Below are 26913 nucleotides of genomic sequence, written 5' to 3' on the forward strand. Positions count from 1 at the left end.
TAATAGTTTTTAGTTAGATAGAAAGTACTGCAGTATAGTCACAAGTGTTTGGTTATTAAGTCAAAAGTATAAATCATATAAATGTTAACTTTTAATTAGATAATTAGCCTTTAAAAAAACTTTATAACTAAACTCACCTGCATTTTCTTGTTTTTAGCTTAATAGCTAAAAGTACAAAAGAACTCTCCGTACTTTAAATAAAATGTAATAAACAACCAAGTCCAAACAAAAAATCAGTTTTGTAAACACTCAATCCCATCTCTGAGTAAAAGCAAAAGAAAAAAGCTAAGAGTTTTTAATCCAGCCTCAGGAAGACTGGGGACCTAAGTCTTTATCAACTGTTGTTGTAGCCTTGACTTGGAGACAGAAATTAAATGGATACTTGTTTGTTTTTTTTTTTTTTTTAAACAGAATAGCAGAATCATTACTGTACATAGTTTCTTTTTATATGGTATTAGAAGGCACTGCATTTGAATTCAATAGGTTAGAAAATCACTAAAACTCAGTTGATTGGTTGGTAATGGCTAATGTGCATGGTTATCAAATTTTTTTCTTTCTAGATATTTATATTTTCTTCTTTGTTTCTCATGGGATAGACTTTTGTAGGCGTGAACCATATTCTCACAAGAATAGGCTGCTATGCAAACTGATTTTCATTTTTATAATATTCTTCTCATGGGAGCTTAACAAGTTAGCTTAGCCAGAATAGTAAGGTTGAAACTGTCTTTTATAAAGTTTTACCCATATGTAACAATCAACAGCTGGTGAAGGACAGGAGGGAAAGGGTAAAAGCCTTCTTTAAACTGCCCCATTCTGATTACAGGAATTACTGCTCAGGGGAAAGAAGAAATTCAAAGTTGGGATCAAAACCAGTAATGCCCCCTCAGAAATTAACAAAGGCAACAATAGTAATTAGCCACCCCCACTGGAATGGGACTCCAACTCACCTATTCATTTTTTATGGATCACCAAGCATGCTATGAATTAGTAAACACTCTGAATCACTTTATTCCTGAACTGAACTGGAATTTAGAGTTAGGAGTTTCACAGCCTGCTGCAAATCTCTGAGCACCAGAGAGCAGAGATAATGCAGCACAGCACATGGGCTATTAAATTCTCAGGAAGGCTCTGATCCATATTCCTTCACACCAGCAAATGTTACCTAACAGCTATAAGACAGGCACTGCAAACTGTAAAATACTGAGGAAACATAGAGAAAGTTATTATTTAAAAAGGTTCTGCCCATTAAGCCTTGGCTTTGTATTAAGTCAAAAACAGAATAAAGAACATAATTAGGGGGACAATGAAAACAACACATACTGGCTAAGAACCAATAGTTGTAAAAGGAAGACCTGCTCAAAAAGTTTCTGAAGCTCTCTTAGGGCAACAAGAAGCAAGTGATTAAGGAAGATTCAACCAAATCAAGCCATTTAGACTTCCCACTGGGATTCAGTTTGCACAAAGAAAGCAAGGCACTGCAGTGGAGGGAGAGGAAAAGCCCTTGAATCAATGACAAGTGCCCAGCAGACAAGAACCAGAGGGCAGGAACAAATAGTTGTTTCACATGATGGCTCTGTGCTAACCAGCTGCTGTTCAAACAGCTCAGAATGACACTTAGAGAATGTGACAGTGACAGAAAACTTGGTGCTGATGTGATAATAAGTAGCAAAGAATGCAGGCAAATCATGAAGGACTGCAGAACCTTGAGCTCAAGCTTTAAAAAGCCAGATAAAAGTATTTTTAGAAAAAAAAATGAAAAATTACATGCACAAAGAAAGAAATGTTCCTAATTTTACTGACTTACAACATAAGACTGGACCTGGAACTGCTCAGTGGGATCAGGAACACAGTCTCAGATTATAAGGTTTTTAATGACAGTATCACAATTAGTTCTGACAGGCATCCAAAGGCAAACTCAGTGTGAGAAACGTAGCAAGGACACTGAACAGAACACAATTACCCACCATGACCCCTATTTCTTCACTCCCATTAAGGCTACAGACAATTTGGAAAGAAAGAAAGAGAAAGGACAAGTACAATCACAAGTACAGAACAGCTGCATTGTAAGAAGTGATGAAGTAGGCCAAGAAGATGAGCAAGAATGGATATGACAAAACTCTTCAAAATCCTGAGTGCTGTGCAGTGGGTGAAGAGTGGATGATTTGTTTGCACAACACTCAGCACAAGAACTGAGAGACACCAAACTTAGCAAGCACATGAGTCAAAACAAGATAAAAGAGTTGCTCTTCACACACATAGCAAAATTCTGAAAATTGTTCACTGTGGGACAATGTGGATTCTTAAAGAGTCACTCAGGCTCAAGGAGGAACTGGATTTACAGAACAGCAGCTCATGGGAACTTATGAAACACAAACATATCCTCTCTGGATCGCAAAGTCTGAGATGTGAACTGCTGGAGGCTGAAGGAATATTCCCTCATGCCATGAAAGCATCCTGCTAGATCTGCTCTTTTCTTTCCCTTGGGCATTCACTTTGACAGCTGTCACAACTGGGTGGAGCTAGAGGAATCTACAGTTTCATGCAGTTCAGGCATTCTTACAAAGCAAAAGACACAATCATTCCATGTGCTCTTTCCACAGACCCTGTGAATGAAGCAAGCAACTTCCCTTCCCCATGTCAGGGTGGCAGAAATACCCATGGCTTGCTAAAAATCTTGCTGTAGGTGTGCACTCCAATCCCTCAAGCACAAGAGGAGCATGGAATATTACAGATTTTATTTTGATCATTCATAAGCATTATTACATGAGCAGGGTTTTCATGTCATCCTTTCTTTTTTTGTGTGCATTTGTCAAGAAAGGATCTGCCATAACAGGTAAAGGCAGAAATACTCCAAAAGGAAGGGTGATCAGTCCACGCTTTCCTCCTTTTCCAAAGCAAATAAGCATCACATGCTGCCATCTGCAGTTCAAGGAGCTCCTCAAAAAAACACATATCAAAGTGGAGGAAAGGAGAGCAAGTCAGGCGGTTTTTTTCTTTTATCACCATTTCCCTGCTCTGATATATCACTCAGGCCAGACCCACCAAGGCAATTCACCACCTGAATTTCTGTGTTGTTCTGGTCCTTTATCTCCCACTCTTTCACTGCAACATGCTGCCCTCACAGGAGAGGTGTACCAAGTAAGAACTGGGAGTGAGCAGTCAAGGCATGGATCTGGAACTGGGCTCAAAGACCCTTCCTGTGAACGTAGAGAAGTCCCTTAGTTTTCCCCACCTCTAGAGTGCTCAAGTTAAAAGGCAAAAGTATAAATGGAGTAAAGGTTATGTGAGTACTCAGGACCAAGATGGATTCTTCCATAACGTGCAACCAAGAGAGAGGAAAAAACATCATTCAGATGGAAGATAACGCCTCTTTCACATCTTCTTATGGCATTAGGATTAGGAAATTTATACAGCAAGACCTTCACAAGGCTTCCAACTAATCCCCTTCTCCACATATATTATTCATAAAAGTATATTCAGCAAGTAAGACCAAGCTGGGGATGAACATCAGGGTTCAGCTCACTTCAAGCTGTACTCAAGCTGTGCTCTTCCACTGTGAGTCCTGACAAATATTTTCAGTGATTTACAAGATGATACTCAAATAAGGGCTATGCACTAGCCTGGCAGGCTGAAATGGAAAGGAACTACAAACCAAGCACAAACACAGACACAGATATATTACTTCATGCACTCAGACAAGAAACACCTGCATAGGTAGTGGTATTATGGGAAACCACTGCTTCAGAATAACATTTTCTGCTACACTTGTCAAACAAACAAAAATCTATTGCAGCTCCAGCCCTCTTTCCCATGAACAGCAATTCCAGAAAATAAATGTTTCCTCCAACTATCCAAATGCATTATTGCACTGTTACCTGGTGTGGCTGTCAGGTTGTTACCCAAATTCATCAGCCTCTGTGAAGAACAAGCAGCATGGAACCTTAAATCATGATTTCATCAGCAAGGTTATGCCCAGAGTACTCACACAGCTTACTCTGACTCTCCACTCTCCAATAAACTACTGTGACATGTTTACGGGGCTGGATTTTACAGAAAGTTTACACCAAAGTTTAGGTGCTTAGGTGCTTTTCACTGCGTGAAGAAAAAATTCTCACAGAACAAGAAAGCAGGAGCCAGCTGCAGAATTTTATAACCACTGACTGGCAGACTTCAGTGGCATTCCTGAACTGGCCAAAGATCAGTGTTTCCTTTTGAAAAATAAAGGGTACAAGATCACTGGAGAATGGCTTTTTTCCAGAAAGCTGCTTCTATGCACACAGTAACCCCTACACCAAAGGAGTCTTCACAGCCTTCCTCCGGGATCTGGCAACTGCTGTTTTAACGAAGGTAATTAAGAGCTTGTACAAAAAAGAGCAAAGGAAAGGAAAGCTTGTTCTGTGGACTAAGGCACTAGACTTGGATTAGAGGAATCTGTTCCTATTCTCTATTGTGTAACAGGATCCTACACAAACCTGAGAAAGTTATTTAGTGCCTATGCCCAAGGCTTAATTCATTTGCATTAAATACACAAGAGACCAAAGCTGGGGCAGAGAAGAAAAGCAGTGAAATATTGATTGTGTTCACAGCAGACAACTCATTCACTTGCCAAGCAAAATAATTAGTGTCATTTGAAAAACACTACAGCTCTCCAGCCTGAATTTCAGCTTTCATCACCCAGTTGAGACTAAAAAGGTTTCTCAGAAATCAGCTGGGCAGCTCTCAGCAGAACCACACATTGCTACCTCACAATATACCAGTGGAGGCTGTGATTGCTCTCTCTAGAGCCAGGAACCTGCCACATGCACTTGGAAATCCTGTCCCCAAATGCTACAGGCAATTAGTATGGGAGCAGCCAGGATCCAGTAAGGTTGCACATGTGCAGCACCACATCCACAGTGCTGTGGGAGACAGTCAATAAATAGACTTGCCATATACACAGCAGATTGTGGATGAGTGGAAAAATAAAAACAGCCAAATGAAAAAACAGCAGTCCTGTGAGTAACAGGACTTCCTGCTGAGCTACCAGCAAAACTATGCTGGTTCTGCTCAGCATTCCACAGTGCTTAACCTCTCCTAATTCCGTTTACAGAGCCAGCAGCCTCAAAGCTTTTCAGGGGCTTATACAGCATTGTTTAGGCTGTTTTGCTTTCAAGGGCAAAAGTGACTATTAAGTAGACTTGGTATGAGGAGACCTTGATTCATCACAATACAATTCTCATACAATGAAAAGGCCCTAGATAGACATGCTTCAAGAGGAAAAATGGGGAGTAGTGTTGAACTTGGAATAACATACATTTAAGAAGTAAACAGTCTTCTGCTATTTTGAGAAGCCAATCTGCATTCAGCTCCTCTCTGGAGCAGCAGCCCTGTCCATAAAGCCTTTATTCACAGTCCCCGTGAAACAATCACACACAGTCTATTTCTTGTTTTGTGTACAACTTCAATCCAAAACACTGCCTTTATGATTCTCATGTTGCAATTCCTGGCTCTGACACAGGCCTGGACAGAAAAGCACCAACAGGACCATGGGAATGGGAAAAAAAGGAACCAAAGGAAAACCAAACCTACTTCTGTCTTTGCAGATACTGAGAATGCATAACATCATTGCAGAGATTTACCTGCAATAAAATGTCACAGGGATGCAAGAGCCTGGGCAGACATCCCAGTTTCCAGGACAAAGCACATCAAAGAGTAGAAAACCTGTCACAGCACATTTACTCATCAGTAAACCTGACACCCAGTACGTTGGTAGCACAGGTGCTCAAAACAGAGCACTTAGGATGGGCAGCAGGGAGCCAAAGGTCAACAAAACCAACAAAACCAGTACCAGTCCTTCCCCAGGACAGATGGAAACTGCAGTCAGACAAAATGATGTTACCTATGGCATCAGACTCTGTCCACCTGCCCCCATGGATCTGCTTCAGAAGCACATACAGCAGCTTCCAGAAGTCCAGACTCTACAAGAGAGGGGTGGAAGGAAAATCAGCAGGAAAAATATTTGCTATATTATTTAGGCTTAATTAGGCAAATAAGTCCATATCTGGACTTCACACATGGAACAGCACACTTGCTGACCCAGCCAACACTATCTGATCAGGCAGGTTCATGTATTACCTGCCTCATGAACACAGAATCTACAGAAAGGAGCACCCAGAAAGGGCTAATGCAGGCTGCACACCCAGCATGTCTACTGTGAGACCCATGTGTAGAGGAGCATTCCAAAATCTGCTCTGACACAACCATATATGGCACAGCTCACCTGTAGTCAAACAAAAACACACTGGAAAGATCTGACCATGAGAGTGTCAGAAACTCACAAACAAGAGGCACCACAGAATGAGCTGGAAGTGGGAATAATTTCTTGGCTGCACAAGGACAGCACGTTGACAAGCTCAAATAGTAATTCTTATGGCTGGAATTTCAGTCAATACTCGTAAAATCCTTAAAATAGACCAGGAAGGGAGTTACCCTGTGTGTGAACTGGAAAAGAGACAAAGCAGCAAGACTCAGGGGGGGTATGGTAAGGAGCAGCAAAGCCCAGGTGAGACTGAGTGAAATACCAAGGCTTGAGTTACCACAGTAGGACACAGTCTACCCAGAGCAGCGAGTCTGCTGAGATCTCCTTAACATATGTGAGCTGGGTGCACAATGAGCTGGGACCACACAGAGCAGGGACTGCACAGAACACACAGAACAGGGACTGCACAGAACAGTCACTGCACCAAACAGGGACAGCACAGAACACATAGAACACGGCTCACACAGAGCAGGGACTGCACAGAACAAGGACTGCACAGAACAAGGACTGCACCAAACAGGGCTTGCACAGAACACATAGAACACGGCTCACACAGGACAGGCACAGCACAGAACAGGGACAGCACAGAACACATAGAACACGGCTCACACAGAGCAGGGACTGCACAGAACAAGGACTGCACAGAACAAGGACTGCACCAAACAGGGCTTGCACAGAACACATAGAACACGGCTCACACAGGACAGGCACAGCACAGAACAGGGACAGCACAGAACACATAGAACACGGCTCACACAGAGCAGGGACTGCACAGAACAAGGACTGCACCAAACAGGGCTTGCACAGAACACATAGAACACGGCTCACACAGAGCAGGGACTGCACCAAACAGGGCTTGCACAGAACACACAGAGCAGGCACTGCACAGAGCACAAAGAACAGGGACTGCACAGAACAGTCACTGCACCAAACAGGGCTTGCACAGAACACATAGAACACAGCTCACACAGGACAGGCACTGCACAGAACAGGGGCAGCACAGAACACACAGAGCAGGGGCTGCACAGAACAGGGACAGCACAGAACACACAGAACAGGGCTCACACAGAGCAGGGGCTGCACAGAACAGGGACTGCATAGAACACACAGAACAGGGACTACACAGAACAGGGACAGCACAGAACACACAGAACAGGGCTCACACAGAGCAGGGACTGCACAGAACAGAGACAGCACAGAACAGGGACAGCACAGAACATACAGAATAGGGACTGCACAGAACAGGGACTGCACCAAACAGGGACTGCACAGAACAGGCACTGCACCGAACAGGGACAGCACAGAACACACAGAACAGGGCTCACACAGAGCAGGGACTGCACAGAACAGAGACAGCACAGAACAGGGACAGCACAGAACATACAGAACAGGGCTCACACAGAGCAGGGACTGCACAGAACAGAGACAGCACAGAACAGGGACAGCACAGAACATACAGAATAGGAACTGCACAGAACAGGGACTGCACCAAACAGGGACTGCACAGAACAGGCACTGCACCGAACAGGGACAGCACAGAACACACAGAACAGGGCTCACACAGAGCAGGGACTGCACCAAACAGGGGTTGCACAGAGCACACAGAGCAGGGACTGCACAGAACACACAGAACAGGGACCGCACAGAACAGGCACTGCACCGAACAGGGACAGCACAGAACAGGGCTCACACCAAACAGGGCTCACACCAAACATAGACCACACCGCAGCAAGGCTCAGTGCCGGTGGCGCTGCCGCTCAGGCCCCGTGCCCGGGCCCAGCCGCACTCGGCCGTCCCGCCGGTCCCCGCTGCCCTGCGCCTGTGCCCCGCAGGCTCTCCGGGCGGAGCTGCCGGCTCTCACCGCCTGCGGCCGGTCGAACCTGGCGCGGCGCAGGGTGTCGGGGGCGGGCCGACCGCGGGGCGGCAGGGCCCGGCACAGCGCCCCGACAGCGGCGGGCAGCGCCGTGCCCCGCGGCGGGTGCTGCTCCCGGCGCTGCTCCCGGGGCCGCATCTCGCTGTTCTCGCCGTTCCCGCCGCTCCCGGCCCCAGCGGGAGCGCCCTTCCGGGCCGCCCGCCTGAGCCAGCGCCCCCTGGCCGAGGGGAGGGGGCACTGCGGGCACGCCACCCCTGCCTGTCACCCTCGATGTCCTTGGGTGTACCTGGGTGTCCCTGCATGTATCTAGGTGTCTGTGGATGTACCTGGGTGTCTCTGCATTTCCCTGGAAGTCCCTGCATGTCCCTAGATGTCTTTGCATTACCCTGCATCTCCCTGGGTGTTCCTGCATCTCCCTAGATGAAGTCCCTGGATGTCCCCGCATCTCCCGGACGCTGATTCTGCCTGCACGCATGGCTCGGGGCACAGAGGGCTCCTGGCCTGCCCTGGGTATTGGCCCACACATGTCACCTCCCTGAGCCATGGACGCACCTCCTGCCCTGGCAAAAAGCCCCAGGGAAGCCCTGCGAGCTTCCTGCACCCTTACAGGTGGACGAAGCTGTTGCAAAACCCGGCTTTGGCTGTTGCAAACACACAGCTCTGTCAGAGCTGTCAGAACAGCTCCTGGGACGGTGGGAGAGCAGTGTTTGGCGCAGCAGCTCTGCAGCTATTCCTGCCTGCCTCTTGCTCAGCGGGGCATGATGCAGCCAGCTCTGGTCCCAGGCATATAACCCCTGAAAGAAACAATCCCAGGGATTAATCCTTGGGAGGACCTGGGGGAGGAGCTGCTGTTTGGGAGAAACCTGAGTTCCTGAGAGAAGTCTGCCCATGACTAGGATTTGCAGAACCAAAAGCTGGATTCCTGCTGTGGGTTTGCAGCGGGAGCACAGCTGCTCTGTGCCAGGGACATGAATGTGCTCTGCCAGCACCGCAGGGATCCTGCCTGTGCCTGGACATGAGACCTGCTGGAAGCCCCCACTGATGGCTGCTTGGCCACTTCCCCAGTTCATAGCCCATTTAATGTGCTCGCTGTGGATCTGGTGCAATGCCTTTGCTTCTTTTTCCACCAGTATCCAAACGACATGAAACAACACGTGAAATTCCTTCCCGCTACAGAACGGGCTCTTGCAGCCAAATGGCTGCTCACAATGAGGAAAGAAATCCCAGCGGTCCAAAGAGACCTCCAGCCAGTGTGAAATGTGGTTGCACTCTTTCTCTCTGCTTGCTCCCCTTCTGCCTCCCAGCCCTGTGCTGCGGAGCACAGCCCTTCCCAGTGCTGAGCGCTGCTTTAGAGCTCTCCTAGTCCTGTGGATCCTGGCTCCTGCTCCAGCCAGCCCTGAAAGGACCCCTGGGTGTGAGTTATCCAAGCTTAAAGATTTTTAAAATATCTTCTCTAGCAGCTGTTGTCTCACATCCTCCTTTCCTAATGGCCTGGAAAGCATTTTCCTTATCCTTCATCCAGTTCTAGCTCAGCAATCTGGATCCACTTCTTTGCACTCCCTCCTACCAGGCTTGGCATTTCCACATGGTTCCTCACCTTAGGTTTCCAGCAGCCCATAAAGTCCATTTTTTATTGTCCAGAGCCTTATCAAACTGGGACAACCTTCTGCTGTCTTTGGCATCCTCCTTGGCTTTCCATACCTTGCTGCTATCAGGCGCTGTCTGCTCCCTCCATTACACATCACTTGTCTATTTTCCCATCCCTGCTGCAGTCTCCAGGCAGGAGGACCTTCAGCTGCAGCCAATTTGCTGTGTTTTCTTGACCAATCCATAAACCCAGCTCAAAGTGATCCCTGTCCCCACACACATTCCTCTGTCTGGGTCTTTCCTCCCCAGGGCAGCTACCGAGACAAGGCACTGCATGGCCCAGTGCACGCACAGCGAGTGGTTCTGTCCATCCCCCTCGTCTGGACTCCTGTCCTGCAGCCAACACCCGCAGGCCAGCAAACATCACCACTCAGCAGCTGGGACTCACACCATCCCAGCACATAGAGTGCCACCTCTCCATCCTGCTGGCCAAACCAGCCCCGTGGCACCTCAGCACAGACCCCTGGTCCCTTGCCCCGTGGGCTCAGCCAACACAGGACCCCTGGTGCTGTGCAGGGCTGGCACTTTGCCAGGCAGATCATGCCAGGCACTCTGGCACAGCACAGCACTCAGTGCCAGATGCAAGGCCCCGCTTATCTGCTCTGCTGGCTGTCCCCAGGCTGGGAGAAGCTGAGGGGAAGGCAATGGTTTCCTGCTGCAGAGCTGGACCGTGTGCTGCAGACAGATGGAGGAGGTGACACCGTGACAGCCCCCAGCGTGCTGTCCCAGCAGGGGTGGCGATGGCACCACGCTGGCAGCAGAACCCTGCTGCACCCAGGCCACCCTGCCCTCCCCTCTCCCAGGCAATAGCATCCCGCCACATGGAAACCAGCAATGACTGGCTGACATCAGCACACAGCCCTGATGTCATCGTGGAGATTGGAAAGCTCCAGAACACTCTGGAGAAAGGAAGCAGGACAGAGCTGGCTTATCAGCTGTCCCCTGGCTCCCAGGCACTGAGGCAGATTCAGGGTGAGCATGTCAGTGGGGACCACAATGAAGTCTGGGCACGTACTGAGGGGCCAGGGATGCTTTAGCTGGGAGAGGCCACTGGACTTTTCCTTCTGGGGGTTCCCAGGCCCGTGTGGTGCCACATGGCCATCCCGACACTGTTTTGTGACAGCTGTGGTCATTTCTGTACCAGGTGACTCAGGGGGGTCTGTTTGTCCCTGTGCTATGGCAGCTGGCCACCCCACACACCCTGCTGTGCGCCAGGGATGATGACAGCAGCCCTGTGCCATTGCCTCATGCCAATTGTATGCGATAGCATCCACCCCAGCGCAGCCTCCTGATGTCACCTCTCTGCCAAGGGGAAGGTGTGAGCTCTTCTCCTGCACAAACAGCTCCTTTGGTCTTTGGGTTTTTTCCCTTGATGCTTTTATCCCTGTGAAGGCGTGGGAGGGAGCCAGCCTGTCTCCTGGCCGGGGCCCCAGGCCAGGCATCAGTGCTTCCCACGCTCCAGCACTGCCAGCTGGGGTGGTCAGAGTCCCTCACTTCTCTCCTTGCCCTCTCCTTTCCCCCTCCTTCCTGCTGAACAGAGCACAGCTTCCCTCCTGCCTTCTCCAGAGAGGCCTTGGGTGGCCCTGAGCAGGCAAGCTGCACCATTTTCCAAACATTTCCAACTCCCTCCCAGCCCTTTTATACTCTCCCCTCACTGGGCATCAGGTTAAGCAGAGTGGGAAATGCAGAGTGGGAAAAGCATCAGCTGGCATGGCCGTAATGCTGGCAGAAAGGAGCCAAGCAGGAACAGGGCTGTGAGCAGGGATTGTCTGCACACATGGGCTCCACAAAAGCTCCAGTGCGGTTTTTCCTGGGCACACACAGTTAATCAGCAGCAGGCTTGTGTGTGGGCTGCAGCACCAAAATTCAAGGTCAGCTCCCAGCAGCTGGATGCTTAAGGGAAGTGTTGGTGTTTCAGGTCCTCTGATGCAGGGCTTTCAGTATAAGTGAATTGTGAAAGATTAGAAATGAGAATTAGAAATTAGTCTGAAAGGTCAGCAACTCTCTTCTTGGGAGTTTCACCCTTTTTACTTTAATAGCCAAGTTCCTCTGCAGAGGGAAACTCCCTCTGATCTCCTCCCCAAGGGCCTTTAACACAAGGCTCACCAAAAGAAGACAGAGGCTTCAGTGGAAAGTCCTTGCATCCTTCCCTCTTGGAAACTCTCCCTGTTTCGTTGAAAATAACACAAGAGGTGTGAAAGCTCTAGGTGCCTGATGTCAACTTTTCTGCTTGGGCAAGCCACCCAGGACCTGGCAAACAGCCTCAGGGCATTCTGCAGCCAGCTGCCCTCCAGCACTGCATGACCAGCAGCAGGAAGGGGTGAGAGCAGAGCAGCCTATACCCTCCTCTCCTTGCTCCCTAGCTAGACCTCAATTTCCAGTACCTCAGTTCATGATCCCATTCACTTCTTACACCCCTGGCTGTCATATCCAGAGTGCCTCTGCCTTCGGTATCTTCAGTGTGGGCTGGGGGTGTTGCTCCCCATCAGGAGCAAGGTTTGACACCCCCCCCCCTTTTTCAGCTCTGCAGAGCTGTTTCCTTTGCTGAGATGGGGGTTCCCCAAACCACTGCTTTGCGGAGCTGCACAGGAAGTCCCATCTCGCCATGCGACCTGGCAGAGCTCCTGCTGCCTGACATCAGCTGCACCTCCCTCTTACCACACTGTCTGCATAAGAAGGCAGATTTCTGAGGTGCTAGGAGATGGGCTGACACTTTTTTGACCTAAAAGGTACCAGAGCTCTTTGAGCTTAACACAAATCAGCCTTGAAAATCCCCAATAGCACCCAGCCACAGCCTGGCTTCATCCCCATGAGCTCTGCACAGCAAAGAGAAGGAAGCCCCTTGTGCCACCCTCCCCCAGCCAGAGGCTGCACAGATGAGGCACAAAACCGCCTGGAGGGAAGTGGTAGAGGTGTCACATCGGTGTCCCCATCAGCGCTGGCAGGAGAGGGTGAGTTGGGACAGCACTGACCCAGGCAGCCAGCAGATGTTAGTCCAGATGTGACCCAAAGGCTGCAGCCACACTGCCAGAACACAGCCCTGGCCAGGGGCTGAGCCTGCTGCCCTCCCTAAGGATGACCCTGAGTAGAGCCCTGCTGTCGGACTTCCAGCCTGAGCTAGCTATCCCCTTGCCAGCTGCAGGCACAGGGAAACATCTGTCCCGTGCTTCAGATGAAGGTCTGTCAGTGTTTGCCAAGAGGAGGCTCAGATGACCCTCACTGGCCACTCCTTCCTGCTCTGTGCCCCTATGGCTGAAGGGCCCCCTTTGTGCTCCCCTTTCTCTTCTGTACAGAAAGTCACAAAGCCAGGATGGGGAGCAGCAGCAGTTAAGTTTCTAAACCCATCCTGTTTTCTGTCTTTGCCAAAATCTCTTCTGCTTCCCTACCCAGGGCTCGCCCACACCCAGCTGCCAGAGGAACTCTGATGTTGTTTGTTTTTTTGTCACAGTGATGAAGTGTTTATAGCAACTATCACTCCACAACCCACAGACTGATCTCAGCCCAAGCTTAGGAAATAATGGCAGAGGAAGCACAGCCCCTTTCTTCAGCCTCACCAACGGTGGCTTTTGAGGTCACCAAAGCAGGGAACTTTTGTGCTGGACATCACCGTGCTCTAAATCACCCAACAATTTTGCTGTCCCAGACAGGCAGAAAGCTAGGATTTGCCCTGAGCACCTTGCTCTCCCTGCTGCAGGAGCAGCACAGCCAGGGCATCACCAGACTGTGAGGGAAGAGACCATCCCTGCGTGTCCCATGCTCCCACAAAAGTTCAGAAACAAAAGCATCACAGATGGGAGGCACTGCAAAGCACACTGTCTGTGCAGTCACACTCCAGGCCAGGAGATTTACTGTTCAAATGGAGAAAAGACTGTGTCTGCTGCCAGCCCACCTCCCTGGTGCTGCTGAGCCTCACTGAGCATCCAGGGGAGGCCTGGCTTGGGTGTGGATTTCCTATCCAAATGAGATACAGCTGTTCCTGCTTCCTCCCCAAAGACCAAAGCAAGTTTTTTTAAAAAATCAATTTATCCTATATTTTCTTTGACCAAGGCTCCTTGCGGATGTGACCTGTGCCTGAACTGCCTAACCTCACAGCATCAAGGCTGGATCAGGCAGAGAGTGTGGCTTGTGCAAGCACAGCTCTTGGAGAGGAATGGAGTATCCCAGCAGTAAGTCCTGGAGCTAAAAGCCATCTCAGTGGGAGCTCTTACTGCGGGGCAAGCAGAAAAACAGGACTCTAAGAAGGAGATTTTGGCAGTCAGTACCAAAGGGCTTGTCCCCAGCTCATGCTTGAGGGACCCCTGTTTTTAACACACACATATATTCCCCTCTGCAGCATAGAGTGAGGCACCTGCAAGACCAGGCTTAGCTGCAGCTGGCACAGCTTAGTTCCTACATCCCTGCATGCATCCAGGACAGGGAGAGATGTCCCCAGCCACCACAAGTACACAGGGACCGAAGCAAAGGGGAGCCCTGGGCAACACACGCAGCAAACAGCAGCAGACAGCAGAACACTGCCTTGTGCCCCAGCTGCAGCCACTGCCAGTGAAAAGGGCTGGCACTTGGGCTGGATCACCCTCTGTGCAGCCCCTGCTTTTCCATACCTCTCACTGATTCCTTCCTCATCCCTGCTGGTTGTACTTGGAATAAGCTGCTTCTGAAATTTTCGTGCAGGGCCCTGCTGGGAAGGACCCTGAGCCCAACATACAGCTCCTTTTCCCAGCTGCACACACTTATGCAAATCCCGAGGATGACAGGGCTTGTGTTTGCCATCACTTTGAATGCCTGAGGGAGAACACTATCTCAGTGGCAGGCTGCTGAGATTATATCACTGGTTTGCTTTGAAGCTCAGCTGGCAGGGGAAAGCCATGTCCTAGTGCCCCAGAGGTGGGCTGGCAGAGAGGGATGGGTGTGCATGGTCAGGAGCCACAGGTCCATGGATGCTGGCACCCCTGGGAGGCTGCTGGCACCCCTGGGAGGCTGCTGGCACAGGCAGCAGTGGGAGCAAGAGGTCCCTACGAGCCCTGGAAGGCTGATGACAGCTGAGCAGCAATAGCCAGGGCTTGCCTTTGACACAGACACCTGTGTTTGCTGTGCTATCGGGGTGGGAGGTGAGGCAGCGCCTTGCAGCATCAAGCAAGTTTTAATTGGGAGTTTTATTATGCTTATCAGATCAGGCTGCTTCTGACACCAAGGATTTTGACACTGGACATGTGTCTCTGAGCCCTGAGGATCTTGGCCAAGTCCCAGGAAGGCTGATGTGACAGTAAAATGCAGACCAGCCTCTAAGGAAATGTGTGCATAAACTGTAGACAAAAATATCCCAATGGGTGATGAGATATCTCTGAATATGTAAATGGAGTTGTTCAGGTTAGGGAAAGACATAGTTAAGAAACCATTTTAGAAACATTCCGCAAGTTGACATCTTTGACATCTGTCAGTGCCATTTTTCCAGTAGAGCAAAAAGGTTGAAACACGAAAGAGCAAAGCTCTTGTGAGCCAGCTCTGGTTTTCTAACACCACACCTCTACTGTCCCTGCCTCAGCACTAACCTCCAGCTTCCCTTGGCCTCTTCATGGAGCTGCTCACATCAAAAGCAGCAAGTACCAGGTTGTCCCAATGTGATAGTTATTCCTCTTCCAGCAAGGCACCTCCCTGCCCCAGCTGAGGGCACATGGGGCCATCACACAGCATGGGGCTCAACCCAAAAGGCCACGGGGCATCAAGCTTCACAGGTGGGTCCTGTGGGACTCGCGTCACAGAGACCACTGCTGCTACAGGAGGGAAGCATCTTTTCATTTATTAGACTGAGAATACAACTGTGGGCCCAGCCACGAGAGCTGGATGCCTGAAGCAGAGCTAGGTTTTGGCTGGAAGGGCACAGTCTCCTCTCCAGGCAGCCTTCAGCAATATCAGCCAAATTTCCTACCCAGCAGGGCAATCCAACGTCCCCACCCTGGCAGCACTCCATCTGGAGAACAGGCTCTCTCCACACCAGCCCAGCCTTGGTTACGTATTGCTTGGAACGTGCTAGTCTAGTAGAGGGTGAATTAAAAACAAAAATGCATGTCTGTTGCAGTGTGTCTGTGCTGTCTTCAGGCTGTGCTGGGAACCCTGGACATCAGACCTGGAGAGGGATGGAAGAGAGGAGTAGATGAAGTCAGGCTGGGCTGGGAGCCGATACCCCAGGGACAGCAGTGCTCCAGGACAGATCCTGTCTTTGCCACTGTTATGCCAGCAATAACCTTTGGCATCCACTGCCTGAGCCAGCCTGGGTTGGTGGAGAGGAGCAGCTGGCACACAGCTCCTGAGCCCTGGTGAAAGGGCTGGGTGTCCCAGCCAGCCCAGAGAGATGCTGTGGCAGGCCTGCCTTCCCCACTGGCCTGGGGGAGGACAGCCCCAGGCAGCCCATGGAGCTAAAGACAGGAGGGGAGCTCCAAGGGAAGCACCAACCTGAGGTTTATTTGAACGTGTGGCTCTCAGCTCCTCCCCGGCCAAACCCTGGAAGAGATGGAGCAGGGTCAGCACTGCCATGGCACAGTGAGCTCACCAAGGGCTGGAGCTCCACAGGAGACAGCAGCCCCGAGCCCCCTCAGTCCCTCCACAAACCCACCACGGCACCCACCTTTGGGCCCAAACAAGGCAGCATAGCAGGGGTGGTTGCAGTAGGGTTTGCCATCGTGCTGCAGGAAGAGAGAAAGAGCATCAGCCCCACCTCTGCTTGTCCCAACCCTCAGCTTCGGGGGACAGGCACCTCCTGGGCAGCAAACCTCACCTCTGCATGGCCTCCAGATGTCAGGGTCTTGTTACACTTCTCACATCTCAAGCAGGGCCGGTGCCAGTCCTTCCCCAGAGAAGTCACCTTCTCGGCTGCCATGGAAAGGAGGTGGGTTAGTTGAGGCATCGAACAGGCACAAGTCAGTTTTGGCAGATTGGCTGCCTTGCCTCCAACCCTAGGGAGGACATTTTTGGGCATTTTCTCAAGTCAGGGCGCTGTGTTCAAACCCAAGTGTGCACACACAATGCCATGCACATCCAGGAGCACGGATCCCCAGCAGAGATGCCACGCCCAGGGCAAGCACGGCTGCATCCACCAGGAGGGACTGACTTCTACCCCATCTTCCAAAGACCTGAGGACCTCCCTCCTTCCAACATCAGCCTACAAGGGGATTAATTTCTCCCCAGTGAGCTGTAGCTCAAGAAATCACTAGAGTTGGCAGGGGTGAGGGGGGATGGTGGCGAGGACGGGGAGGCAAAGTCATTGCCACACCCTGGCAACACAAACCAGTCCCCTGCAGCCACAGCTCGGATTCTGCTGGCACCATGGCAAACCAGAGCAGAGCTGGAGCCAGCCGTGGGAGGGACAACATCCTGGAGCCAGGACCTTTTTATGAAGAGAGGAGGGAGCACAGGGCCCCTTTTAATTGGAGCACAGCAGGGGAGAAGGGTACTTTCTGCAGGCTCTTCATATTGGCAGCTGAGCTCCTGGCAATTTATTAAGTGATTAAACAGAACTGTCCACAGGAATTATGTCAAAGCCAGGTCTGAACACTGTCCCCATGCCTGCAAATGGGGCCAAGCCAATGTGGGTAGTGCATGTCCTGGGGCAGCCTGAAGCACCTCTTTGCAGTCCAAATATGCCCACAACAGCCTGTGCAAGGAGCAAGCTTGGTGACTGCAGAGGTGGGAGCGGGGGCAGTGCCCAAATGTCACAAGTCAGCCCTGCTGCCATTTCCCAGTGGCACAAAGGGCCTCCTGTGCCCACAGCCCGGCAGGAGCAGCAGTGTCCTCCCCCTGGGTCCCCCTTGGAGCCTGAGCCTGGCCCGGGGCAGGACCCCCCTATTACAGGGAGCATGGCCTCTCCAGCTCTTGCGCACGCATTGGCACCAACACTTGGGCAGGAGCTCTGCTGAGGCTCGTTACAGCACTCAGGCATGAAAGCGAAATTCCTGCAAACACCATTCCTAGTCCTCTCAGCATCACCTCCTCCCCACTCCTGCTCTCTACAGACACGATTTAGCCTAGAACAGCCTGAGGCACGCCCAAGCAGGATCGCCAGGCTCCGAAAGCCTCAGGCTGCCCCAGAGCCAGGTTTGTTCTGCTTCCTCTGCCCGTGCTCTGGATAATCTGCAGTTACAGAAATCAGGCATCCAGCTTGGTCCTCCAACAGCTTTTGAACCCTCCTCAGCCTCTGCATCAACATTTCGTAATAAACACAGGCATGATAAGTGCAAGGTCAAACCCCTCCTTGGCCAAACGGTACCAGCCCAGCTCCTCCATGGCCACACCTGAGGGCACAACACACCCAGCTCACCCGGATCAGGCTGACACAGACCCGCAGGGAAAGGCACATGCTGCCACCAGCACCTTGGTGGCTCCTGGTATTAAGCCACACAGGTGAATGAGGCATGACAGGACCCTGAGTCGCAGAACCGCATGGTGCCAAAATCCCCATCCCGAAGCCTGGCTGCAAGCAGTGAGTTCAAGGTAAAGCAACGTTGCCCACAGCAGGAACCACAGCTCCAGCAGCCCCCTAGGCAGTGCCCACACCAGCCCCAACACAGCTCCCCGGGGTGGGCATTGATAACAGGCACAGAGAGCAGCTCCTCTGTTTGAGCCTCCAGCTCCTTGGCTGAGCACAAATAGTTGGGGCACAGGCACCAGCAGAGCAGAAACAAAGCAGAGAAATAAGTCAGTGATGGCACCTGCGTTCCAGATCCCTCATCTCAAGTAAATCAGAAAGCAGGGAGTGTTTCTAAGCTGCTCCCAGCAAACCCCCTTGAGTTCAGCTATGCCAGGCAAGTAGAGAGGTCTGGCAGAGGAACCTGCCCGTTCCAAAAGCTGAGAGTAAAGTGAGAAGCTCAAACCCCATAAATACCCTCAGACAGGACAGCAGGTCCATGGCCCCAGAGAGGCAGGAGCTCTGCGGCCCCGCTTTGGAGGGAAGACATCTGCGGGAAGCCCAGCAGCAGCCAGCAGCCCAAGGAGGCTCTCAGCTACCCTGCAACAGAGGCTTAAAAATGTCATCCCAGAGGTGTCATCCTGCTGTGCTGAACCACCCAGAACAACGTGTGGGCGACCCACTGAGCCCGGCACTCGCCCGAGGGCAGGATTTGCCATTGGGAAGGTGCTTGCTTCACCTGCCCAGGCTTTCAGAGCAGCGAGCTTTCCCAGATGAGCCTTTGGGCTCCAGCCTGGCTCAGGGCTGCGAGCTGTGCTGGAGGGAAGTGGGGCTGGACTCCCTTGCTTCTCTGGGAGCACCCAGCGCAGCCCGCATCTCCTCGGGGGTGGATCTAGAGGATCACCCACCCGGGGCACCCCGGGGACCCGCAGCACAGGGCTGAGAAACTTTGGGATTTGAAGGGATGGGGTGTGCAGTGTAGGACCCACATCCCGGCATCGGTGTCGAGGTGGGGGCGGCGGGGGAGAGGCAGGAAGCCCTTACCGAAGTAGACCTCCTTCTGGCAGCGGGGACACTTGGGCATGCTGGCAGCTCGGCTGGGCTCGGGACTCGGCTCGCACCGGCTCTGGGATGCTCCACGCCGGCCCCGCCGAAGTCACTGCTCGCCCGCCCCGCCCCGCCCAGATGTGCGCCCCGCCCAGATGTGCACCCCGCCCAGATGTGCACCCCGCCCGCAGCTGGAGGAGACCGCCCGGGCACGGCCCTGCGAGGGCTCCCGAGACGGGGTCCTGCACCCCTTCCAGCCCTACACCTCCCGCACCCCTTGCCCCCTGCACTCCCTCCACCTTGCAGCCCACACCCCCGAGCTCCACCGCCCCATCCCACAGCCCTGTCCCCTCTGCAGCCCGGCCTTGCCCAGGCTGGGGCTGCGGGGGTGGCCCAGAGGCCCGCTCAGAGCGGGAGCTCTGACTGGCATCTCTCAATCAGCATCACTCCCGGATAAAGGTTCATGGGGTGCTGCCCACCTGGGCTCACTCCTCCCAGCACAGAGATGCTTTTCTCCCAAGGGAGTGTAGAATTCGACCCTCAGGCAGGGTCTCCTCCCCATGGGGAATTTGGGGGGGGGGGGGGAAGAAATGAAGCAGACGGGAGCTTCAGGACTGTGACACACCCCACCACCCCCTCCGCCCCGGCGCAGGACATTGGGAATGGCGTGGGCGCGGCACATGGCTCCGCTCACTGTGGAGAGCCGGCCCATCTGTGTCACTGACTTTGTCATTTTATTAGGAGGGAGGACTTGTTGTTCCTTTGTGCTTGCCTGTGAAGGAAATGAAAAGCCTATCCAAAGGTCTGTTTTGTATTAAACAATCCTCCCCAGGGCACGTTGCTGTGCTGGAAAGGTCATGAGGGCTTGTGAAAGCCAGCACCAGGATGCCTAGTGACTGCCTCCCAAATTGTGAGGCATCCGTCGCCGACACAAACAGGGCCCTGCTGACACCGGATCCCACCCGTGGGTGCAGGAGAGGTGGCAAGCTGTGCCCAGGGGCGAAGTTCATGTTCGGCTGGGACTTCTTTAGGACCCAACCTGGCTCCAGCAGCCTCCCCTCCCAGCGCGATCCCCCTGCTGATGCTCCCTGCTGCTGCCAGTGGTTCCTGTCCTTCATCCCACCATCGGCAACCCCACTGCAGGATGGGGAGCACCATCCTGCTCCAAGGGCAGCGCTGGGCTCAGCAGGGTGGGCAGCACCCACACTGGCAGGGTGTCACCGGGAGCAGCGCCATGACTCATGCTGAGGTGCTGAGAAAGTGTCTTGCAGAATGGGAGGGGAGGCAGACGTGTCCTGCAAGGGCCTTCACCCTGCCTCCTCCCCATTCTTCCTGCCCTGAGGCACCAGTACATCCAGGCACCCAAATTTCACCGCATCACATCCCCCTGTGCCCAGACACAGCGCTTGGTGAGCACCCAGATGGGTTACCCAGGCCAGGACCCCTTCCCCACACCACGAGGGGTGCAGCAGGCATCCTGATGAAAGAGAGGGGACAAGGCACGTCCTGTCCCCCCTCTAGTGGCCCTGTTTCCCCCTCCTACACAGTGCCAGACTGCTTTTGGGCCACTGACTGGCTCCGGCAGACGCCTTCAGCTGCACTCCCTTTTAAGGCAGGTTTTGCGGCTGAAAACTGCCCTCCTGCAAGTCTCCTCCAGCTGGCCAGCCCTGCGGCCAGTCCCCGTGGACCACTTGGCCCAGCTCCTCTGTGGCAGGAGTGCTCCCACCCCAGCTGGGGCAGCGGGGGACTCTGCATGGCCCTGCACACCGAGCTGAAGCAGAGCCTGGCCATCCCCTCCTCTCCATGGACTTTCTGGAGATTGTTCTGTTCACTCAAGAGAGCAGGCACAGGACCAGGGCCTCTCTCACCACCGAGCTACATGGTGCTCTTTGCCAACAAAGGCTGTGTGCCTGCTGGCCCCTCGTGGATCCTCGACTGTCCTGGCTGGCCCTGCTGGGTACCAGAACCCACAGACCTTGGGCTAAGCCCAGCCTGCTTCACAAGGAGTGAGCCAAAGCAGGGTGGTGGTTTGCCCTGCAAACCTACATGAATCCCAGCAAGCTAATCTCAGGCGGAAGGCTGCTGTGGGACACAGCCCTGGATCCTGCACACCAAGGGAGCCACGCCTGCACCTGCTCATGGCTGGGACCCCGCTCCTGTCCTCCTGATCAGCAGGCATGCACAGGGCTGGGGCAGTGCAGCACAGCCATCTGGCAGAGGGCCCCAGTGCAGCAGGGAGGGAGGAAGGGCTACAGGTGCTCCCAGAGCACAGTAGCGTCTCAGGAGCCCATGGGATGCAGCCCCTTGCCCATTTTACAGGGAGTGAATCCATAAACACTTGGAATGCTGGTGTGCAAAACCCATCAGCTCCCTGCCATGGAGCAGTACACTGAGGCCCCACTGCGCTGGAGGGTGCTGGCTGGAAACACTGCAGCAGGCTGACATTTGGGGTCAGTGCTCCCTCTGCCATCCAGGGTCCCCCCAGGATGCAAAACCAAGCTGCAAGGGTGTGAGAGCCTTCTTGGAGTGGCAATGAGCAGCAGCCAGCTCATCCCTCTTCATTGGGGTGCTGCCCATGGTGTTATGCCCACACATACAGACGAGGTCATCCAAGGGGAAGCTCCAGTGCTGGGCACAGACAGCACGAGGGAGCAGCAGGAGATAGGCAGGGGTGGTATTTTCAGCAAACCCAGGTCACACCCAAAGCATCATTTCAAAGCAAGGTTCATAGCCTGATAGGGAAACAACCCAGCCAGCACCAAGGGAGAGCAGCCTCTTCAGCAGAGCACAGCTTTATCTTATCTGCAAACCTTGTTCCAGCTAATTTAACCATTAGACTGAGCAGGCCTCAGCTGTCCATGCCCCCGATAGGAATCTGTGGGTGAGACTCTATCCTGAAGCATCTGGCGCCAGCGCTCCCCGATGGCATGGCAACAGCCCTGGGAAAACCTGGGCTGTCTCATTTGTTTGTTTGGCTTGTGTTGTTATGGCCAGGGCTATCCCCTCCCTCGGCAAGACCCAGCACCAGCTCCCCAGCTCCATCTGTGGTGTACTTTGTGCAAAGTGCCTCCAGCCCCCAAGAGTTTCTTGGGCTGCTATGGCAGAATTGCGAGTCAAGAGCTCCTGGGTGTGCCAGAGCTGCCTGCCTAAGTATTTCCCTCAAGCATCTTGGCCACCAGTGACTCCTGCAGTAATAACTGGAAAAGCCACGGGCATTTTTGCAGTCAGGGTAGTGATGTAAACCAATTTGGGTTTGTTCTGCTAATGCAGCAAGGAAAAAAGTCAGCTATTTCCATGTAATAGAACAGCCCATCTACCTGGGCAGCAGCTCCAGGCTACCCCACCTTGCTGGACTGAGGTAGGGGCTTCCACAGTTCTCACAGCCCTCCAGCACCCTTGCACAGAGGCAAGAGGATACACCAGTGAGGGTGTGATCCAGGGGCCAGTGACACCCCAGTCCAGCATTGTCCCAGCATTGTCACAACTGCAAGTCCTGCAAAATCTTTCTCCCTGGCCACGCTTCAGCCCACGTTTGTGCAAGTCAAAGGCCCTCCCAGCCAAGACTCTGTCATAAAATATGACACAGCCCAGCATGGAACTCTAATTTGACAAGAAAATTACAGGATGGCTTGGAACAAGCCTGGCAGAAGCTGGGGGGGGGGGGGGGGGGTGGGGGGGGGGTGTTTCCAGGTGCGTGATTCCATCAAAAGGCCCGTGGAGCTGCTCGGTGCGCCCTGCAACAGGGGCTGGCAGGCTCTCCCCCCATTCCCCTTCCATCACCTCCGGATTTGCACGTGGCTAATCCCATTACCAGACAGACAGGAAAACAACTGCATGAAGGTGGCTGTCCGGGCAAATCACACTCTAAGGAAAACCTCTGGGATATGTCTTCATAAAGCTGACAGGCAACCGCTGGCTGGGAGTAATTGTGAGCAAGGCAGCAGCAGGAAAGGCTTTCCAGGAGTGGGGGCTTGGGGAAGGGGGTTGAAAAGCACTCTGCCAGTTTGTGGCACACCCACCAGCACACTGCCACCGCTGCTGTGAAGCCCCAAAGGGTTTGAGCCTGTGAAAGGCGCTCCCTACCACACCAAAATCTGTGCTCAGTGCCCTTGGGGACACAGTGCAGCGCCGTCCTGCCGCAGGCACAGGTAATCACATGTCCTCTTCCAGCTGAAGCTGTAAAAATACTCCCAGGCCAGTTCAGGCAGCTGGCTGCCCCCAGAGCCCCTTGTCAGGTCAGCTCTCACCCTCCGAGGCAGGGTGTGAATTATCATGGCTGGGTTAATGTTACACTGCACGAGCAATAACAAACACGGATGGAGCGCGCAAGGCTGTGCACATGGGGACACAACGGGGACACGGCTGCGACTTCCGGCCGTGGCACAGAAGGGCGTGGCAGCCCTTGTCCTCCTTTCCAAACCTGCCAAGATGCGGAAAATCTCCTCCAATTTCACCCAGTCTCCCCGTCTCCCTGAGTACAGTCTGACCAAAGTCTCCGCTGCCATCTGCTTTCTTCTGCAAGCTTTTCATTAGTGGCAGCCCAAGGAAACCTCCTGGCTAAATCCTGCTGGGGGAGGATTTGGTACATTTTCCTGGCATGGCCTGGCTGTTTCTATTGTGGCTATCAAATGGAGCCAGGATTGTCAAGGAAGCAGAGTCTGCTGCTTTGGAAAGCTGCCCGGTGTCCAGGAGGCGTTGCCTCTGCCTGCCAGGGAGATGCCCATGGGTGCTGGGGGCTGGAAGGGACCCTGGACACTGCTCAGGGGCTTATTCACAGGGGACCTGTGCCAGGGATCACCTCCCCAGCCTCCCTGGCAGCACTGCTTGCCCTGGGCTGGCTCCAAACTGTTGATGCCACACCTTTAATTCCTGGTTAAAAATTCACTGGAGGTGAGGCAAAGGGGTGCAGAAGTGTTTGCTCTCTCTGTGAGCGAGCTGCTTCTTAGCGTGGTCATGCCGTGGCAGCAGAGTAGGAAGGTGAAAAGGATGTGACTACAGCGCTCTGACACCTCCAGGCATGACAGAGGGCCAGGGCAGAGCAGGAGACCGGAGGAGAGAAGGAGTCCCAGGTTTGCACAGCCATTAGCAGCCTGCACACCTCCATCCCTCCCATCCATCTGTAGCTGGACAGACAAATCTGGCCGTAACATAAATCCGACTCGGCTAGCCTAGTTCATTCTAGAAGAGAAATAAACCAGTCCCTAAGCGAGCAATTAAGATAGATTTGAACAACCCAAATCAATCCTAAATACCCTAGCTAGAGAGCTAGGTGGTGCTGAGACCCCGACCAATCAGATGCCCAAGCACAGGAGTCTTGAACCCCCTATAAAAGAGAGTTCAAAACAATAAACCACGCTGTTTGTCCCATGATCTCAGTGCCTTGAGTCATGTGTCTGTCTGCAATCTACAACCATGACCAGCAGACCTCCCCAGGATACTCCAGGAGCCCCCTGATCTCCCCAGGACAGTTCCCAGCTGCTCACCCTACCTGAAAACCTAAAGGCTGATGCAGATCTCTGCCTGCATTCTGGGGTGTTCCTTCGTGGCTGCCCCAAGGCAGGAACGCCGGTGAGGGGGAGCCAGCAGAACCCTCCCTCCCAGTGTCACAGCCAGAGCCTGCACCAGCTCTCCCTGCCCCACACTCCAGGGCACTGCATTGGCACAGGGGTTTACAGTCCAAATCCCTCTCCCCTGCCTGGTTTTGTGCCATTTCTTCTTCTTCATCCCTATGGGCTCTCCTACACCCTCTGCACTATTTACAGCCAGCTCTTTAACCTGCCACTGGGACCAAGCCAAAGCTCAGCCAGGCCAGGAAGAGCCCCTCTGACTGCTCCAGGGAGTGAAAACAAGCTGTGGAAACAAGTTGTGCTAACTGGCTCACTTTTAATGTCCCATCTTAAATCACATCTTCCAGCACTCCATCCCTGTTGGCTCCTGTTTATTCACTTCCCAGCAAATGCTTTAAATCTGTCTGGCTTCCCTGCCCAACTGTGCTCCTCTGGCCCCCAGCATCCCAGAGCCTTCTGTCCTGCCATCTCCCTGCATTTCAGGACCCCTCCACACCCTGATGGTTGCATCTCCCATCCCTGCATGGACTGGCTCAGATATACCCAGGGCTGCCCTCATCATTCCTACCCCTACCGAGTCCATCCGTGGTGTCTTCCAGGTGTGCTGTGCCTCTCCAGGAGCAGCCTTTGTGCACTCTCCATCCCTTTCGTGGGTGATGAAGGACAGCACAAGCCACGCAGCCCCCCCATTTCTGGTGGCACGTGCACCCTCAGCCTTGTGTTGAGAAACACTGCTAGGTGACAATCCTGCTTCTCCCACAGCCTGGGGACACTCAGGCAGGCACACATCACCCAGACTGTCCTCAGAATAGTCTAACCAGCTGGTGAGTTCTCTGCTGAGCTCACCTCACCTGGGAGCCAGCAAGTGAAATGGCCCAAGACAAATTCACAGGCTTTTGAGGGATTTCCAAACAAAGCTACATCCACTTTGTTCTCTATTTTCATCTGTACCCTGGAGAGCATGTCTGTAATCACCAGGGCCCCCCGACTCTTTTTTAGCCCACTAGCAAGTCCAAGTCAAAAAAAAAAAAAAAAAAAAAATTACATCCCTGAGGGGAAGGATATTTTCCAAGCCTCAAGTAAAGGAGCACTTTCAGCTCACAAAGGCCTCCCAAAAATAAATACAAAAATGCACCGATTAGAGGCCAGAGCAGCCTCTGAGTGCCACTCTGCTCTGTGAGTGCCCCACACTGACCCAAGAGCACAGGGACTGCTCTCAGCACACACAGATCATCCCGTACAGGACCCCAAAGCCTTCCTAGAGCCTTCAGGCTCCTGCTCTTAACACCCACCCTGTGGGTACCTGCTGTGCCTGGGGGTCACTCTGTGTCACAAGAGGTGCCCACCTACCTGAGGGAAGGGGGACACTGCCCACCCAGAGCCTAAGCAGCCAGCTTGTGCCCTTTGGTGTAGCAGGATGGTGTGATATTTGCAGGCTTCCCAGAACTCCCTTGGGCAGCAGAGCTGGATTTGTCTATTTTTAATTTCATTGCATTCCTTCGGCAAAACTCTCATGGGGAGAAGAAAAAGATGCAAGGATTTAAAAAAAAAAAAAAAAGAGAGAGAGAGAAAGGAACTGGGGGAAAAAGATCCTGTTGGGATTGCTGAGAGCCTGGCTGGTGCACATTTTGAGGCCAGGGAGGTGCTGGGGAGGAAAATCAACCTGTGCAGGCCATCCTGCTCAGGATGGCTCCCTGCTGCAAGGGATTGCCACAGGCTAGCAGGGAGGCTGGCATATTAAGCTTGTTAATTAATGATGGGAAATAAGAGTTGCAAGGGGAGATGGATTCGTGCCAGGGGCGTTGCTGGCAGCTCTAGTGGTATGAGCAACGGGCACCACTGCTGCTGCATGGGGCAAACTTGGCAAATTTTGGCAGTGAGGACCCAGCTGCAGGTCAGGGGAGGAGCCAGCAGTGCGACACTGCTCTGATTTACACCGCAGCCTTGTCCCCAAAGCATCCGTGGGGTCAGCTCTCTATAGAAACCACACCAAAACACGAACACACTGAGCCCTCTCCCGACCCTGAGCTGCGCTGTCGAGCCCTCTGCGCCTGGGAAAAGGCTCCGTGCCGCTGGGATCGCT

General features: G+C 52.9%; 2 protein-coding genes across 2 annotated transcripts in view; both read right to left on the reverse strand.

Moving 5' to 3' along the window:
• TEDC1 (tubulin epsilon and delta complex 1) overlaps positions 1-8309 on the reverse strand; it is a 69926-nt gene extending 61617 nt beyond the window's left edge. The window contains exons 1-2 of the mRNA XM_062497700.1: positions 8160-8309; positions 5879-5957 (exon numbers count right to left, since the gene is read on the reverse strand). Of these exons, the coding sequence (XP_062353684.1) occupies positions 5879-5957; positions 8160-8309 (229 nt within the window). The remainder of the gene's footprint in view (positions 1-5878; positions 5958-8159) is intronic.
• A 7281-nt stretch (positions 8310-15590) lies between these two features.
• Positions 15591-19355, reverse strand: CRIP1 (cysteine rich protein 1). Its single transcript, XM_062497625.1, has 5 exons — positions 19261-19355; positions 16591-16685; positions 16441-16498; positions 16269-16316; positions 15591-15942 (listed from the first exon to the last, which is right to left on the reverse strand). The coding sequence occupies exons 1-4, from the start codon at positions 19298-19300 to the stop codon at positions 16276-16278; spliced, it is 234 nt and encodes a 77-aa protein (XP_062353609.1). The 5' UTR covers positions 19301-19355; the 3' UTR covers positions 15591-15942; positions 16269-16275.
• Between the last annotated feature and the right edge of the window lie 7558 nt (positions 19356-26913).

This window comes from Cinclus cinclus, chromosome 8 (assembly GCF_963662255.1).
Source record: "Cinclus cinclus chromosome 8, bCinCin1.1, whole genome shotgun sequence".
NCBI classification, from domain to species: domain Eukaryota; kingdom Metazoa; phylum Chordata; class Aves; order Passeriformes; family Cinclidae; genus Cinclus; species Cinclus cinclus.

Bases quoted from the DNA above. Each gene is read 5' to 3' on its own strand.
- CRIP1 (XM_062497625.1), bottom strand. From the start codon at position 19,300: ATGCCCAAGTGTCCCCGCTGCCAGAAGGAGGTCTACTTCG. The intron at 16,499-16,590 runs GTGAGGTTTGCT...CTCTTCCTGCAG, and splicing joins CATCTGGAGGCCATGCAGAG to CACGATGGCAAACCCTACTG. The intron at 16,317-16,440 runs GTGGGTGCCGTG...CATCTCTTCCAG, and splicing joins TGCCTTGTTTGGGCCCAAAG to GGTTTGGCCGGGGAGGAGCT.